At 52.3% G+C, this 16,798-nt stretch overlaps 1 protein-coding gene and 1 long non-coding RNA gene across 20 annotated transcripts in view; one reads left to right on the forward strand and one right to left on the reverse strand.

Moving 5' to 3' along the window:
* The first annotated feature begins 6,000 nt into the window (after positions 1-6,000).
* LOC309864234 lies at positions 6,001-12,742 on the forward strand. The gene is made up of 2 exons (XR_014311403.1): positions 6,001-10,213; positions 10,245-12,742. It is a non-coding gene; the product is annotated as an uncharacterized lncRNA (long non-coding RNA).
* ARID1B (AT-rich interaction domain 1B) overlaps positions 11,493-16,798 on the reverse strand; it is a 436,238-nt gene continuing 430,932 nt past the window's right edge. For all 19 annotated transcript variants that reach the window (XM_082729553.1, XM_082729546.1, XM_082729550.1 and 16 more), the window contains one exon: positions 11,493-14,698. In XM_082729553.1, coding sequence (XP_082585679.1) covers positions 12,974-14,698 — 1,725 coding nt within the window. In that variant the 3' untranslated portion in view covers positions 11,493-12,973. The remainder of the gene's footprint in view (positions 14,699-16,798) is intronic.

Raw genomic sequence — 16,798 nt, forward strand, 5'->3', positions numbered from 1 at the left:
ATGGCTTTCATCAGCCTTCTCTTGGAGACACTGAAAATCCGAGATCTCGCGTCTTCCCATAGTTCTGAGGGCTGGAAAGTCTGGGCCACGAGGACAAGCTTGTTCCCCAAAGGTGACTGGTGGGAGAAGTTGGCAAGGCTGTCAGGGAACGCAGTGACAAGCCCATCACCTGCTCTAATGACTGCCTGCGTGTTTGCCTCACTTTGTCAGAAACAACATGCTCATTCTTGCATGACATCCAACACCTGTCTGTCCCGCACGCCCTTCAGGTGATGTCCTCGTCCCTGCCAGAGCGCTCCCCTTCTGTGGGACCCCCCACCCGTGTCCTTCCCCAGACAACTTGCGTTCTCTCCCTTACTAGGGGACCCTGTCGTTTTCTGTCCTCCACACAGTCTGCACCTACCTAGAGTCCTGGGCCCCATCCAGGAGCACCCCTGCACCCCATTACCACCCACTCTGCTCCCCAACGAGGCATCAGTGCCCCCAGGAGCCGCACTAACTCCAGGAGCTGTGGGAAACCCCCCAGAGAGAGAATTCCCTCCGGCCTCACTTGTAACACGTGTCCCCTTACTACCCGCCGTCCACTGGGCCGCGGAAGCCACAGCGAGCCACAGAGGACAGCGTTCGGTCCACTCCGCCACCCCAGCAGCTGCATCTGCCGGCCAGTGTCCTCAATGGCGATGGTCTCAGTGAGCTTCCAGGAGGAAGGTCTAGATGGGGACAGTCCCAGCTGGGGTGCCGTCGGCCACCTCCCTCCCCAGGTCCCTGCCCACTTCACGAGCCTGTTTTCTCTTTTCGCTGATTCTGTGAGCCACGCGATCTCCTTCTAATAAATGCTGTTCCTGCTCGACTGAGCCCGCGCTGGGTTCTGTGGTGGCAACCAAGGGCCCTGGCTGGAACTGAAGCTCCTCCCAGGGCTTCTGGAAGCTTCGCTGGCCTGGGGCGAGCACTGCCCACCATTAGGTGGTTAACGCTCCTGGTGGGTTTGGGTGACTGAAGACTCACGTGTCCTGGAAGGCCGACGGGGTCCTACGTGCATGGCCCAAAGATGCACCTGTCACCCCTCCATGCGGCAGTGACCCTTCCTCACAGGGGCGCTCACTCCCGTGGGTCACTTCAGACGGCCTCTAGGCTCCCCGTTGGCTCTCCATGGGGGTGTCCCCTGGGGGGCCTCCCAGTGACCGGCCTGTGCTTCCGCCTACTCTGAGCGGGACGGGGAAGGAGGCTCCTTGTTCTGGGGGGAAGCAGGGAGCCCGCACCTCACCGACGGGCCCACGATGCCAGGGAGGTGGGAAGCAGCACTGCTTCTCCCACTCTGGAATGGGGGTGATAGGGAGCAACGAGCTCATGAGAAAGTCTTACAGCGCGGCCCGCGTTTTCTCAGCCACTTCCCTACATTCCTTTTGGCAAGTTTCCCCCGAGGGGCACCTGTGACTCCCAGGGACCCTCCTCACTCGGGTCTGGGGACAGGCAGCCGGCAGGTCGCTGTGTGGCTGGAGGCCCCCTCCGACGGCGGCTGCGGCCTGTCCTTGCGGACGCGGGAGAGGTAAGAAGGGGCCGGGCCCCCTGATGGCCTCACCCGAGCCGGCGAGAGGCCCAGGGCCCCGAGACCCTCCGCTGCGGCTGGGTGGGGGCCGGACCCGGCGGGGAGAACGGGCCGGTGGGCGGCGGGCGGAGGGAGCCACCGGCCGCGGAATAAGCGGTTCAGGGAAGAGACGCGGCGACACGCGGCGACGGAGCCCGGGCGGGTTTCAGGCCCGAAGCCGGGCGTCCCCCAGCCCCGAGAGAGCGCAGGAGCGCGGGCCCCGGGCCGGCCGGACGGAGCACGACGGAGGTCGCCGTCCCCGAGCTGGAAGCGTGGCTGCGTTTCCTGAGCTGCGACGGGGCGGGCGAGGCCCAGGGCCTGAGGGCCGCCGGCTACAGGTCAAGGGCGCCCCGAGCAGGGGCAGGGCTGGGAAGGAGGGAGGGGCTTTCCCTGCGGGACGGACCCACTTTTCAGGGCCAGCAGCTGCCATTTACAGGTGTCGGTAGATCTCGCCGAGGAGGCACCGGTCCCCTGCTGAGGGGATGGAACCGCACGGGCCCCTTTCCGTCGGGCACAAAGAGGGCAAGTGGCGCCCTTGGTTCAGGGGCGGGGTGACCCGCTGTCCCCGGTTGTCTGGCACACGGACCTGCCAGCTCTCATCAAGGAGTCTGGGCCAGCGGCCGCCCTCTCCGGAGGGAAAGTGTCATGGACTCGTGTCCCCGACGCCCGCGTCTGACAGAGCCACTACCCCCCGTGTCCCGGCACCCTGAGCTCGAGGACTGCCGGCAAGTGGGCCGCGGGGCCCCCGAGAAGAGACCAGCTGCCAGCACCCGGACAGCCCATAAGGCTTCTCATCCCCGGGACACGTCTGAGGGCCTGAGGTCACCCCGTGAGGCAGGACCTCCGTGGGGTCACAGCCACTGTGTGGTGGCATCGGCAGACACCCTGGGCCGGGGGGACAGCCATGGACAGCCCTGCGTCTGGGAAACGATCACAGGATCGTGTGTAGAAATGACACATGCACGACCCACTGTGTCTCCGCTCCGCAGACGCGGCGGACAGTGCCCCGGCCGCACGGAGAGCCAAGCGACCACGGCCTCCCGCAGCTCTCCGAGCTCTCGGAAGGAGGCGCGGAGGCCACGTGAGCCACGGCCGAGCGCTTGAATGTGTTTTACAAAATTAAACAAATGAAAATAAGTGTTTCGATGTAGGAGTTGGAAAATAAAGAACACAGTGGGCTGGAGGGAGGAAGTGGAGGGAAGCCGGTTTCGTCCATCCTCGTAGGAACTTGGGTGAACCCAGCGGTGGACTGCCGGGCACGGGCCCCAGGACCCTGCCTTGGCCTGTCTGTGGGGGGCCCATAGGCCATGCCCGAGGCCCCTGTCCCCGCTGTGGCTGTCACATGCAGAGCGAACAAGGGGCACAGCAGACCCAGGTGCTCACTTTGGGCTGTTCTGATCGCTTGAAAAGGCTGGTCTTGAGGCACCAGTGACCAGAAGAGATGTAATTACAGAGAAATGGAGACACCAGGAAGGAAGTTGGCAGGACAAAGGAGACTGAGGGGTGGCTCTCTTCTTGCTTCCCTCGGGAGCTGGCCTTAAGGGTCCAATGGACCATGAACTGGCCACCAGCCACGGCAGCTCGAAAGGCCATCGATGGTTCCAGAACCCCAGCCTGAGTGTGGGGTGCGGCAGGACACCGGCCACTGGGGATCTGTCTGAAGCCCTCTTGACCTAAGGCTGGAGCTTGTGGTTCAAGGTCAGCTTCTCAGCTGCGTGCCGGACGCCCTAAGCAAATGGGGTGGGGCCGGCATCCCCATTCTTCTCCCAATGGCCAGGGCGCCCTGAGACCCGCGCGTAGTCCATGCTCTCCCGTCAGCTCCCTGTGCTCGAAGATCCGAGCAGCTGATGTCCCGGTCCAGGACGCAGACGCAGATGTGGCACCAGAGAACTCCGACGGTGAAAACTCGGAATACTGGCGAATGTCGTTTCCCCAGGGCAGGGATTTTTGGAGCCAGGTAGGATGCGTGTTGCCTGCACGCAAAGAGGCAGGACACTGGCCTGCCAGGGAGCATGTGCGCTGGGGACCCGCGAGCTGAGATCTGGCCCCAGCATTTCCTCTGAGGGGCCGGCATCCTGGGGGGGGGTCTCAGCTCTCTGCAGGTGGTGGAGGCCACCCTGCCCCACACGATGAAGCTGTCCCCTCTGTGCTCTGTCTCCTCCTGACAGGCCCAGAGCCACGGCGGGGCCAGCAGCCTCTGTCCTTCCTGCTCTTGGCCCTCACCGCGCGCCTCCGGGGGTCCCTCACCCCTGGACCCTGCTCCTGCCATCCACAGCCTCGTTCTGCGTGCCGGCAGAGCCCTCAGGCCCCTTCTCGTGAACCACCTCCTCGCAGACACCCCGATCCTCCCTCCAGCACACCCCCGTGCTCCACCGCCACTAACCGGCCACCCTTGCGTGTCCCACAGCACCGTAAACTCATAAAGCCCCTGCACTCGCCTCCCGTAGCAGCTGAAACAAAGTACCTCAAACTCAGCGGCTTAAAACAACACACATACTGTGCGTCATGCAACATCTGACAGGCCTGTGGGCTGGAGGGCCAACAGGGGTCTTCCTTGGGCTAAAATCCGGGTGGCACAGGGCTGTGTTCCCTACTGAAGGCTCTGGGGAGCATCCTGGCCTTTTCCAGCTTCTGGAGGCTGCCCGTGGCCCCTTCCTCCACCTGCAAGGCCAGGGTCCTCGCACCCCCTGACCCTCTGTGTGGCACCTTCAAATCCTCTTCTGCCTCCTCCTTCGTTTTTTAAAAAACCTTTGCATTTACCTTGGGTCCACCAGGACGAACCAAGATTATCTCCTTGCCCCGGGTTCAGCTCGTGACAACCTTGATGCCCCTGTGCCTGCAGCCCCCCACATCCGAGAGTCTGGACATCTCTGGAGACCACTGTTCTGCACCCAGATCGCATACCAGAGGCTTCCAGCTGGTCCCCCTGCTCGAGGACTAGAGGCCCCATTGGGAGTGACCCACACCAGGAAGTGCCTTTCCCTTCCGTCTCTTCGGGCCACACAAACACCAGGCCTCACGTCCCCAAGTTTTAAAGATTGGGACTGTCCCATGTTTTAAAGATTGCTCACCCTTCTTAGCCAACAGCCATGACTCTCACTTGGCCCTCAGCACCCCTTACCTGAATCCTTTGAATCCCCGACAATTTTTCTCCGCTAGTTTCACTCCTTAGGTTCCCATCGAGTTCTAACTGGGGATCTCACTACTGTTCAAGCAGCCACCGAGGCCAGCTTTCCTCGGTGGAGGCAGGACTCCTGCAGTCTTGTCCTTGCTCACCTCCCCAGTCTCCTCTTGGCACCCCCCACCCCAACTCCTACCTACAACCACTTCAAAACCTGCACTTGAACAATTCTAGATTTCTTTTCGGTCCCAGAATGCCCGGAGATCTTTTCATAACTCTCCCATATGATGAGCACTCTTTCTTTTCTAAGTCTCACTCATGCAGTCTCCTACAGGAAGGCTTCCCAGGGTGCCCCTTCCAACCTGGGCTGGGTTCCTCTCCCGTATCCTCTGCAACATGCATCAGACTGAATGGTCCTTACCTGCCAAGGTGTGTGGCCACACTCAGGCGTGTGAGGAGATGCTCCATATGTTTTTGGAATGAGATTGTCATTGTTTATTAAATGCCCATTGTATGGTAGACTCTTTTGCCTACTGTTATGCTGATGGGAATGACACGGGCGAGGCATGGAGAAGTGCAAACTGAAAGGTAGGGTCTCTAGATGGGTCCTGGGGAAACCCCAGAAACCTCCTCCTCAAAAGGCTGGCTCTTTCTCCCCCGTGTCAGGTACAGGAGTGAGGCATGCCCCCGTGCCCCGGCAGGGGGGGAGGGTCAGAAGCTCTCTGCCCTGGAGGTGAGGGCGGCTGGTGAGCCGAAGACGCGGTGGCAGGTCTGCTGTGAGTCAGGATCGCAGGCCTCTCCCAGGGACAGGCGAGCGCTGGGAAGCCTCCCATCAGGGCTCCACCTCAGTGGGGTTTCCCAAGTGCTTTTGAGAAAATAGAAAACAGACTGCTCCTCCAGTCCCCGTAGGAGATGCCAGACAGGAGGCTTTGAGGAGTGGGCTCCAAAAATGTAAGTTCAATACCCCAGATGAACATGAGACGTGGAACATGATTTACAGGCACTTAAAAATCTCACCATTTAACAACGGCCTTAAAGACAGATTCTGGGCGTACGGGAAGAGATGCCAGCTCACGTCAAGACCTGACTGCTCGGTGCTCTGAGCCCCCACACGAATATCAAATGACATTTTTGAAAACAAGGCCCACCAAGATGCAATTCCACTAATTAATAAAACCCAAGCTTTTTTTCCCAGATGCATCCCGATCTACGATTACCCACCAGAGCAGACATCAAATGTTACACGTGGGGAGAGGGACCCGCACATGAGAAGTTGGCTGAGAGAGGCCTTCACTCGAAGCTCCCTCTGGAATTGAAACTCATCTCGATAAATCACTGTGGCTTCTCGCCATCAGGAGTCTTCTCCCTTCAGAGCTTATGGCCAAGAGAAGCACTGGCCATATGTTCGCACCATTTGGTGAAAAATATACGGAACCAACAAAACAAGCATTGCACTTATGGGTACTTTTTTTTTTTTTTTTTTTAAATCAAGCTAAAAGTATATTCATCTTTAATGTGTAGAAGATATGTCATTTCTTCCCCCATGGGAACAAATAGCCTCTCGGTTTAGACCAGCGTTTTTGGAGCCATGATCCAAACACAGGCAACTGGGGTCCTCCCCAGATGTCCCTTTTCACTTTCCATTCCTCAGGTGTCTTCTGCATCCCAGTGGAAGGAAAAGGGAACCAGGGAAGAAGAGATTATGCAATGAAAATCCAAAACGATGTCTGGCGCGGGCACCAAAGAGGTGAGGCAGAATCTTCTAACCACCACCAACCCAGGGAAGCTTCCTAGAGCATCTGAGGGAACGGGGCTGACGGTCATGCCAATTCCTACTGGAAAGGCCCCTTGCTGGGGTGACTGGGAATTTCAACTTTAAAAGCTAGCTGGGGTTCGCGTCATTCCAATCTCTCACCGAGGCTCATCTGTGAAGGCCCATGGGCCCAATGGTACTTTCGGAAGAATTAAATCCCAGTACAAGTTTGGTAGTATCTCTGAAGGTCCAGAAGGGTAGAAAATCTGACATCTCCTGGGAATCTTAGGCTTTGGTAGATATCTTGTTCCCAGCGGGCGTGGGATCAGAAGCCGCGTGCAGGAATTCACAGAGCCCTTGGGTGCGAGGATGAGGAGGGAGGCCCAGGAAAGCCCCAGAGGTCAGAGGCCTGTACCACGGGCTCTTACATGTGGCAGTGGGTGAAAGTTACACCAGCCTCTCGACACAAAACCTGTCGATGAAGGGCTTGCGGATCACGAAGGCCGCAGGAAGGAGAGACTTGTGGAAAGATGTTCCCTACAAGGACAGAGCGCTGCCCAGACTGCCCAGACTTTGCTTGAAATCTGGCCTATGTTCCTTTTAACAGGTGTGGACTGCGCATCTGACCTCACGTCTTGATGATGAGGTTTTACGAGAGGACCCCCCTCCCCCCCTTCTAATCTGTGGCCAATGTACACATGGCTTCTGTTTTGGAAGTGCCTGGATCCCCTGGATTTTGCGTAGAGCTGCAAGCGTTTCTTGGGCAAACTCGCGTTCTTGGAAAGGGGAGGTCTCAGCTTGGTTCCAGCTACTTTGCACGCCAGCCTATGGATGTTCTCATGTTCTACACCAAGGCTTCTGTGAAGACAGCTAATAGCCACGACATTCTCTCAAGCGCAAGAAACATCCAAATGTGAAATGATCACCGCTTCCTGGAAGCGGTGTTATAAATGCTGCCGGTTTTTGCCTTAAGAAACTGCTTTTGTTTGGACAAGGATATCTTCAAGAGGCTGAATCCAAGTTTAGGCTCCTTAAGCCTTTGGAGAGATCTACAGTGTGTAGAACATGCGGATCCTGGGCCATCCGAATGCCAAATTCATGCAGATCAAAGCTCAAGGTTCATTTATTGACGGGACCTTAAGCCCGCGTGGAAAGGAAGAGCGTCCCAAATTCCTTTTTGGTAGCCCCCAGAAACTGGCCTGTCTCCAGCTCTGTGGGAAGACTAAGTTCCTTTTGTAGAGAAAAGCCCTCCTCGCCAGAGGAAAAGGAACAGCAAAGCAAACAGAAAAGTTGCAGTTGGTCACCTGCCACATCTGGCCTCTGCAAGATGTTCCTAGCCACCGTCTGATTCGAGGAGGGCAGGAAAGGACAACTGTCCTCCGAATACGCCTCCCCGCCCCTGGGGCCTGGGACGTCACAGGTGAGGTCTGCCACCGCCTCTGGAGGTCCGAGACCCCAAACTGACCTGCGTTAGAGAAATTTAGCACAATCACCTTGCCCGCTAGGCACAGGCTGTCAACCGACTAAGCCTTTATGGTTTTTCGAGAAAACCTAAACCAAAAAAGTCACACAAACCGTGTGGCTGGTTATGAAGACAGGAAGACATCCTCTCAGGGGAGATTTTAAACTTTTGTGAAACATGCTTGAGAGCACCCACCAAAGGAAGTGTGTGTGTGTGTGTGTGTGTGTGTGTGTGAATGTGAGTGTGCATTCAGGGTGAACACACAGCGATCACGCAGGTTATCAGTTCTTTGTAGAATTATCTCCTTCAATCCTCACCAGTCCTGAGGTCGGCATTACCCCGTATTATGGGTCAGGAAACGGAGGCTCAAAGAATTTAAGGACCTTGCTCAAGGTCACAGAGACAGCAAGAGAAGGCTTCACGAGCTCCCCCAGGGAGGACCCTGCAAGTTCAGTGTAAGGGATAGGGTCCTGCGGGAGCCTGGGGAGGGAGGCGGGCTCTTCGGCGAACGCGGTTAATCTACCAAAGCGGCCAAGTTCATTGGGAAAAAAAGAAGGTTCCAAGGTTAATTAAGTCAGGAAATGTTTGGGATAAAACAGGCTTCCCTTCGGCAGGATTTCTCAGTCTTAATCACGATCATACAGAGCACAGATGGCCCAGAGGGGAACATGTAAGGAGTTTTTGGTGGTTTTTGTTTTTTGGGATCGCTCTTCTGTTTCTTAGAGAATGCCTCGAAGAAGCTGGGGTAAAACTTCAAGTCCCTGAAATCAGACTCGGGAAGAACGCTGCGGCCGGTCTCGCCCCAGCCTCCAGCCTCCCCTCAGGGTCTCCCATGTTTACCTCCCAGAGTGAATTAACGTGGTAATGGGGACTGCTGTGCTCTGGAAGGCCTGGAGTGTCATCAAACAAAGCAGGACAGGGGAGTCGGGACAGAAGCAGGGAGCGCGGCAACGGGAGACAGATGGGCCCGGGCACACGGGAGGGTCTGCAGGACTTAAGGACAAAAAAGGCCTCGATAAGGTCTTCCACGAGTTTTGGTCGATTCCTACATTGCCAAGGGCTCACCCAGCGGCCTGGTGTCCCTGGGCCCCAGGGTCCCGTGGTGGCTTTGTGGCCCCCACTCCAGAACACACACACGACCTGACGTGAGCGTGAGCAGGGAAGGGCCTGGGCTGTAGACTCACATTCCGGAGCCGGAGGGGCCTTGGAGACCAGTTTTCCTGGTGTTTGCAGGCCAGCCTGGCACTGAGCCTCGCCTCGGTCCCCTTGACTTTCAGTCCAGAGCTCTTCTCACCGCACTCGGAGGTGCTACAGTGAGAGCCTTAGATTTTTAGTCAACAAAAATGCACCCAGTGTCACCCTCTGTCACCGTCTGACCCCAAAGCCTGTCCTGTGACAGGGTCTCTGTTCACAAGTGACTCCTAGGAGCCTAGAACAGGGCTGGGCGCCCTGCGTGTGCTCGACGCCTCTCTGCTGAGTTGATGAATAAGGGGACATCTTAGCGTGTTACACACTGTCACCAGAGACATTTCTCGGCATTTCTGAAAGCTCGCCAGACTAGGAGCTTCTCCGTGGGGCTGACGGGGGCGGGGCGGAGGGCAGGGCCGTCGGGCGGCTGGCCTTCCCGCTCTCCGAGAAAGAAGTGAAACACAGCTCAGCAAGAAGAAAACGGGTTGTTTGGATTGTCATTTGTGGCTCATTTATAATACCTTTTCTGCTTCCGCGCAGGTGAACAGATAATGGGAATCGGTCCATGGGGTTTGACAGGAAATGAAAGATTTCCAACAGTTTTTAAATGGATGGATTTCAGGGCAAAGGCCAGGTTCTTTCCATAAAAGAGGTAGTTAATAGCTCGTACTGTACCCTCCGACTGCTCATCCCCCCCTTAAAAAGCCATTCTCTATTATAACTTTTCAAAAACAGTGAAACTAGTTTCTGAAGAGGCCACATTTGCCAATGAAAATGGATTCTCTGTCATTCTCAACCTCAAACAAAACACGTGAATAGTTATTTCTGGGTACACGCCACCCGATAGCTCTTATGTGACAATAAAAAATTGCACTCAAATACCAACAGATTCCACTTTATAGCACCATTCCAAAATACTAAACTTTCTTTGCACCTTTATTTTTATCTTTTCTTTTTTTTGTACACGTTTAAAGTACGGGCATCCTGTCAATTTCTGAAAAGCCTCATGGGGGGAAAAAAACCAACTAATGTTTAAGACAAAGCAATGACTCAGTTTGTAGGCAGGTTGATCTCAGGCAGGCTGGACGCTCTTCGTGGGCTGCTGTGGTCTTGGTTCTGGGGTGACTGGAGAAAGGATGCTAAAGTCTTCCTGGATTATTCAGGTTGCATATCAGCATGTAAAAACTTGTGGCGCAATGCTCAGACTCTAGGTACTGATTACAACACAAACCATGAAAACAATAGTCTTTTGTAATGACTTTTTCGAGTGACAAAGGAATGGGGATGTTAGAGGACTTTCAGGTCTGGGTACACCTTTTATTCACGCTCTGGTTAAGAGAGTGGTTAAGATTGCTATCGAGTTCCCTCGTACAAATCTTCGCATTTGAAGCTCAGAGCGCTAAAATCTGTTCTTAGCACGCAGATGTACTTAAAGTAGACTTATACGTGGGTTTTTAATTCAACATCTATTTGGCTGCACTGTTAAGTACGAAGACCGCGGGACTAAGGAAGGTGAGGCTGACAGAGGAGGGCACTGCTCGCAGAAAAATCGGTTTAGCGTGACATTAGAGTCACGTTTCACATGCTGGTCGCAGCCGTGTGCTCTTGTCTAACTCTTCTGGGTGCGACCCCTGGGGCAACGGGTCTGGTGAGAGGACTGGGGGGGTCTGAGAGGGCCGGGGCTGGCGGGGTGGTGGAGAGGTAGCGTCAGAAGGGAGTCCGCTAACACCTTAATTCTGCAGCAGTTTCAAAGAAATGGAGTGTTACACGAGAACAGTCAAGGACCCAGGAAGAAAAAGTTCAAATTTGAAGTGACTGGTTTTAAAAAGCTACTGTGCACCAGGTAGGAAGGAACACGAGATTATTAATATGCCCTGAAATAGAAATAATCACTTTGCACTATGTACACCACATATAATAGAACATCGTCTTTTTAACATTGCACAATATAAAGGTTATACACAGCAGAGTAAACTAAATGCAAAATACCTCTGAGGCACGCAGAAGAGACACGGACGAGACTGAACGGAGTCAAATCAAGATAGGGTTAGGAAAAGGCAGAGTGTACATCATCAGGCCAGCGAGCTCCGGGGCTTAGCCGCCGCCTCCCATACACACCGGAAATTCTCATACCTCAGTGTTGTTAGGGTTGATTGCTTTAAACAAAGACTCATTACCTAAATGATCTGAGAAAATCAAAGTGTTGCTCCCCACTCTGAAGTAGGTAGGTAGTCCCTAAAGGTCCCTCCGGACCTCGGGGCTTCAGGATGAGGACGCAGTTAGTACACGGCTGGGCTTTCCCTTATTTCTTGGGAAGAAGTTGGTTACTGTGAAACCACTGTAAGGAAACCAGGACAGTATTCAAGAACACTCATCACAGTGCTTAACAAGATTTAATGTACATTTATTCTTAACATGTGGAACATATAAAGATTTTATACTGAATAAATGATATTCATTAAGCCAGAGGAAAAGGAGGAATTTACATCAAGTTTTTTCTTTTTTTTTTTTTTTAAACTACATTATCTTGAAATACAAATGTGGATTCTCGTCACTGAAAAATCTTTCAAGTTGTGTTTCTTCTTTTTAGTTGTATTTGTTTCTTTTTTGTCTGTACTGGTAACCATAGTCTAAATCAATCCATATGCAACCATTTCCACACCTTGATTCATGAAGCAAATTGTGATCAGCTGCTCTCCCGAAATAGAGCATGACTTTATACATACAGAAACTTGTACATTACCCTCTTTTTTTGTTTTTTTTTTGTTTGTTTTTGTTTTTTGTATTTTTTCTTTTTTTTTGGAGATATGGCCCTAATGAAAAAATATATAAAATAAAAATAAAAAATTATTTAAATCTACCATCACTTCGTAGTTACCACATCATGAAAAAGAAACTAAAAAATTTGTACTAAAAACAAAAACAAAAACCAAAAAAACCAAAAAAAAAAAAAAAAACCAAAAAACAAAAAAAGAGAGAAAAGAAAAGAAAAAATGAGGGTATGTTTCATGTACAACTTCTATATACATCACAGCCCATAGGCAGTAAAAAAAAAATATTTAAAAAATGATTAAAGGAATTGTGAAGAACTGTCATGTGGAAGGTCAGACGACAGACAGCAGACATGACGGTAGTGGTGAGGAAGCAGTTTCCACTGATCGTTGTCAGGTATGTATTTTCATTCTTAACTTAAAAAAAAAAATTGTTTTTGCTCCTAGCCTAATGTAACCATTTTCCTGTGAAGAAACCAGTATCATTTCATAGTCTGACTACTGACTGACACACCTCCGTGAGCCCCTATCCCTACATCTCTAGAAGTTTCTATTGCACAGAGCTTTGGGCGATGGGATACAGTTTGTTTTTTCCATCATCTGAAGAATAACATGCCTAGGAAGTTGATAATTTTTCACCTTTTTGCCTCAGTGTGGTGAAATTTTCTCATCCTTAGCATCTTTTGCCACTTTTTTTCCATTAAAGTCAATTTGCTTCCCAAAAAAAAAGGAAAAAAAAAAAAAAAAAAGAAAATATGCAATACAACATGGAAAAGAACATTAAAAAGAAAATCTGTGAAAAACAAAAAGTGACCTTTGAATGCACTAGACAGCAACTTTGGTTAAAAAAAAAAAACAAAAACCAAAATAAAAAACCCCAAAAGGAGGTACTTATACACACAGACAGCAAATATTAATTTCATAACTGTTCGAATTAATTATTTCTTTAATTCCCAATTGGTAAATAGTGAATGGGGCAGAGGAGCAGAGCTTTTCTTTTCCTTCTTCCTACGCTGGATAAACAAGAACAGAAAACAGCCAGTTACACGGGAGCCTCCAGTCTTCACGCACACATGCTGCCTTCTCACGGGTGTCATAACTGCCCAATCTGAAACAGTACGTCACAGATGACAGACGCGACCAGAGAGTTCAGGACGGCGGATATCGAGATGTCCAGCAACCGGCCCTCGTGCAGGAGGAACTCCGAGCGGTTCTCGTCCACCCTGGCCATGGCCAGCAGAGCCTTGGCCGCCCTGCACATCATGTCCACGCTCGGCGGTTCTAGAGGCGGGGGCTGCATGTGCAGGAGGTTGTGCTGGCTCTGCTGGTACTGGGCCATGGTGACCCCGTCCTCTAGGAAGCTTATCAAGTTTCCAATGCTCCCCTTCTGCACAGCTATTGCCCGTGCTGCCAGCGCGTCCCCTTGGGCCAGGTTCGATAAGAGCGCCATGGACATTTCTCGACAGACTGGGTTTTTGCGATCTCCCACGTACCTAACTAACGTAGCATAGAATTTCTCCTGACGACTAAATGGAGGCGTGGCCAAGATCAGGTCCACGTTATTGTCCTGGATGCTGAGTTTGCAGAGGGTCTCCAGCACGAGTCTCTGAGGCGACAGGACAGAGTTGGGTCCCACCGTGGGAAAGGGGTCTTGTGCCTCTGCCGACGGGCAAACCATCCAGTGCAGCAAGCCATCCAAAATCGGCAAGCAGATGCTTTCTGTGTAAGCAGACAAGTCTAGCTGCCCGGAAATGTTGGCCAACGTGACCAGCGTGTTATCCCTCAAGACCTCCAGGCAGTCCCACCACCACTCATCCTTGCTGCAGGCCACCCCCTTGTCCTCGTCTTCCTCTTTCTCGTAGGTCTGCGGCGCTCGCTTTCTCTCCGGATGCTCGTGGTGAAGAAGGATCAGCTTCCCCAGGATCAGCACCAAGCCTGGATGTTTGGACATTTCGGCGTCGTTGCCAGGCACAAAAGACAAGCTACGGACAATATTCGACACACAGATACAGCGCTTGGCCAGAGAATCCTGCCAGTGCGCGATGGTGCAGAGAGGAGTCTCGTCTCGGCTCCGTGGCTCGTCCTCCAGCAGCTTGATGTTCCGGTGACTTTTGGCTTGGTGGATCCCGAAGGGGAACTTGCTGCTCTCGGTCTGGGTACCGGGGTGCGCGTCTTCCGGCAGCGCCCCCGGCCGAGCGGACAGGACGTCGTCGATGGTCGCGATGATGCTCTTCTCCTGCTGCTCGTCAGCCTCGCCTCTGCCTTCCTGCTCTTTCTTCCTGCCCGTGGAGCTCCCGGGGGGCGGCGGACGCCGCCGAGGAGGGATTTCCATCTTGCTCTCAAAGTGAGTCTGGATGTGCTCGGTGGTGTCGCCCCCGCCGAGCTGCCAGTGCAGAAGCCCGCTGTTGAACTCCTGCACGCGGCCCAGCTTGTCGGACCGGTCGACCACGAACAGGTTGTTCTTCTTGACGATCTTTATCGGCAGCTTGTCGAACTTACTCGCTTGCCTGGGCTTCTCCTTGGCGTCTGCGGGGGCGCTGGGAGAGGCCAGAGCCGCGCCGCTCTTCTCCTCCGTCTCTGTCTTCCCGCTGTCCTCCTCCTCGTCCTCCTCGTCGTCCTCCTCCTCCTCGACACACTCGGCCTCTTCCTCCTCTTTCCCGGAATCGTCGGCCCACGACTGGCTGTCGTCTCTCTTCACCGCATTGTGGTCAAGGGCTTTTTGGCTGGGGTCGCCCACCTCATATTCCATAAGAATCCCAAAAATGTCAATTAGGCATTTTCTAAAGTACTCTACTAAAAGTTCGAGAAATCCGGACAACTAGAGAGGGGACAAGAACAAGAACGGAACAACGTCAGAACCTTGGACCGGGCGGAGAAGGGCAGCCGTCCTGAGAGCTATGGATACGGTTTTGGGGTGATCTTCTCAAGTTCTGATTCCTTTTCAGGTAGGCCCAGAGAGAGAAACTCCATCTCAGAGGCGGCTTCCTGACTTTTACGTTAACTAAATCAACATGCACCGTGTTCTCCCTTCCTGCTGACTTTCCTACTCCGTCTATAATATGGAAACTTCCCTGGTATTTTCTTCTTTTTAATATTATCAAGTTCTTTGCCTTTTGTCTGTTGCTCTGACTCAGACCCACCGCACTCCGTACGGGCAGAGCGGGAACGTGAACATACGGACTCCTTCACCCAAAGCGAGTCTGTTCTCCTCCACTATTTGTCTGCGATGGGCTTGCCTGGATTTTTACGGTTATTATTCTTAGGATTTTATGGTTATTTTTGTCTCAGGTGCCATAGGTTACTCTAATTTACATTCCCCGTATATCTTCAGGAGAAGATAATTTCAGCAATGTAGTAGCTCATAAACACAGAAAATTAAAAACAAATCAATTTAGCCCCTGATAAATGAATTAGAGTGTTTCATAGAATGCACTTTTACATTTCAGCTACCACAACTCCCGCTGAAAGACAAAAGCCACCTGAGAACCAGTTTCGTTTCCTTGCAAGTTTGCGTTGAGAACGCCGACACAGTCCATGATTAGCAACTGCCCAGCGCCCCTCCCCCAGTGCCCACGCCACCACACGTAGGGATGACGGAGGATAAGGAGGGACTGGAGGATTCTTTTACGACAGGTGTTTTGGAAATCAATCGTATTTTCATATCCTATCGGTTTCCTGAAAGTGGGTGTGAACGATTATTAGGAAGTAAGGGGCCAATCAAGTAGGACCTTAAAGGACTCGCTTTTAGGGGATCAAGACACAATTTTTCACGTGAAGACTTGGGTGTCTGTCCCCTGATTTAAAGTTAACTTTTATCCCCAAGGTAGGGGAAAGCGGCAAGTTACTAAAGCGATTCTGGTATGAAAATGTGTGAGCAATGCCCGCTCACCTGCTCACCTAAGGACAGAAGGCAGGCATTCTAGAAAGGGCACTACACGTTTTTTAGTATTTTCTGTTACAATGGGCTTCACACGATGTTTATAACCTTATTAATACGCGTCCTATCAAGTGAAAAATTGCCTTTCAGGGCTATAACAAGGACTTAAATGTGAGAAGACAAAGTGGAAGATTCTGGTCCAATTTCAGCAGAAGCAAGGTAATTAGATGTTTTGGCTTTTTTCACCCAAAGCAGAGAATTGTTCATACACAGCAGGGAGAATTACCTCTCTTCATTTTTGTTTCTAAATATTTCTTTAAAAGTTTGCAGCTCAGTTGACTCTGGGGCATTTTCCCTAATGCTCTGCTTCCCTTCTCTCCTCCAGCAATTACGCGGGGGCCCCTTGAAGCCGACTGCCGGACAAAGGAGAGCTTGAAGCTCTATTACGCAAGTCGGAGGCTTTCCAATGACTGCTCCAAAATAAGGTGGAGAGAGGCAGCAAGGAAGGAAACAGACCGAGAACCAAGTCTGGCCATGAGGTCACAGTATCTCAGCCGATGATGGGGATATGGGGGTTCATTAAACGGGTTTCTCTACCTCTTTCTCCCGTGTACATTTTCTACACCATAACGTTTCTTTCTAATCAAAAGAAAGCTCAGGCGGCCGGGTGGCTCAGTGGGTTAAAGCCTCTGCCTTCGGCTCGGGTCATGATCCCAGGGTCCTGGGATTGAGCCCCACATCAGGCTCTCTGCTCAGCGGGGAGCCTCTTCCCTTCCTCTCTCTCTGTCTGCCTCTCTGCCTACTTGGGATCTCTGTCAAATAAATAAATAAAATCTTAAAAAAAAATAGACAGAAAGAAAGCAGTTCGGTCTCCCTGGAAAGGAGGGTATGTCCCACCCCCAGCTCCCGCAGACCCAACACTGACCACGGGCCCGGCTCGATGTTGTATTTCGGTCACCTCTACTGGTTGCTGACATTCCTTCTCAACAGCAACTTACTTTTACTATCTGTTCCACACACACACACACACACACACACACA

The sequence above is a fragment of the Mustela nivalis genome, assembly GCF_964662115.1.
Source record: "Mustela nivalis genome assembly, chromosome: 5".
NCBI classification, from domain to species: Eukaryota; Metazoa; Chordata; class Mammalia; order Carnivora; family Mustelidae; genus Mustela; species Mustela nivalis.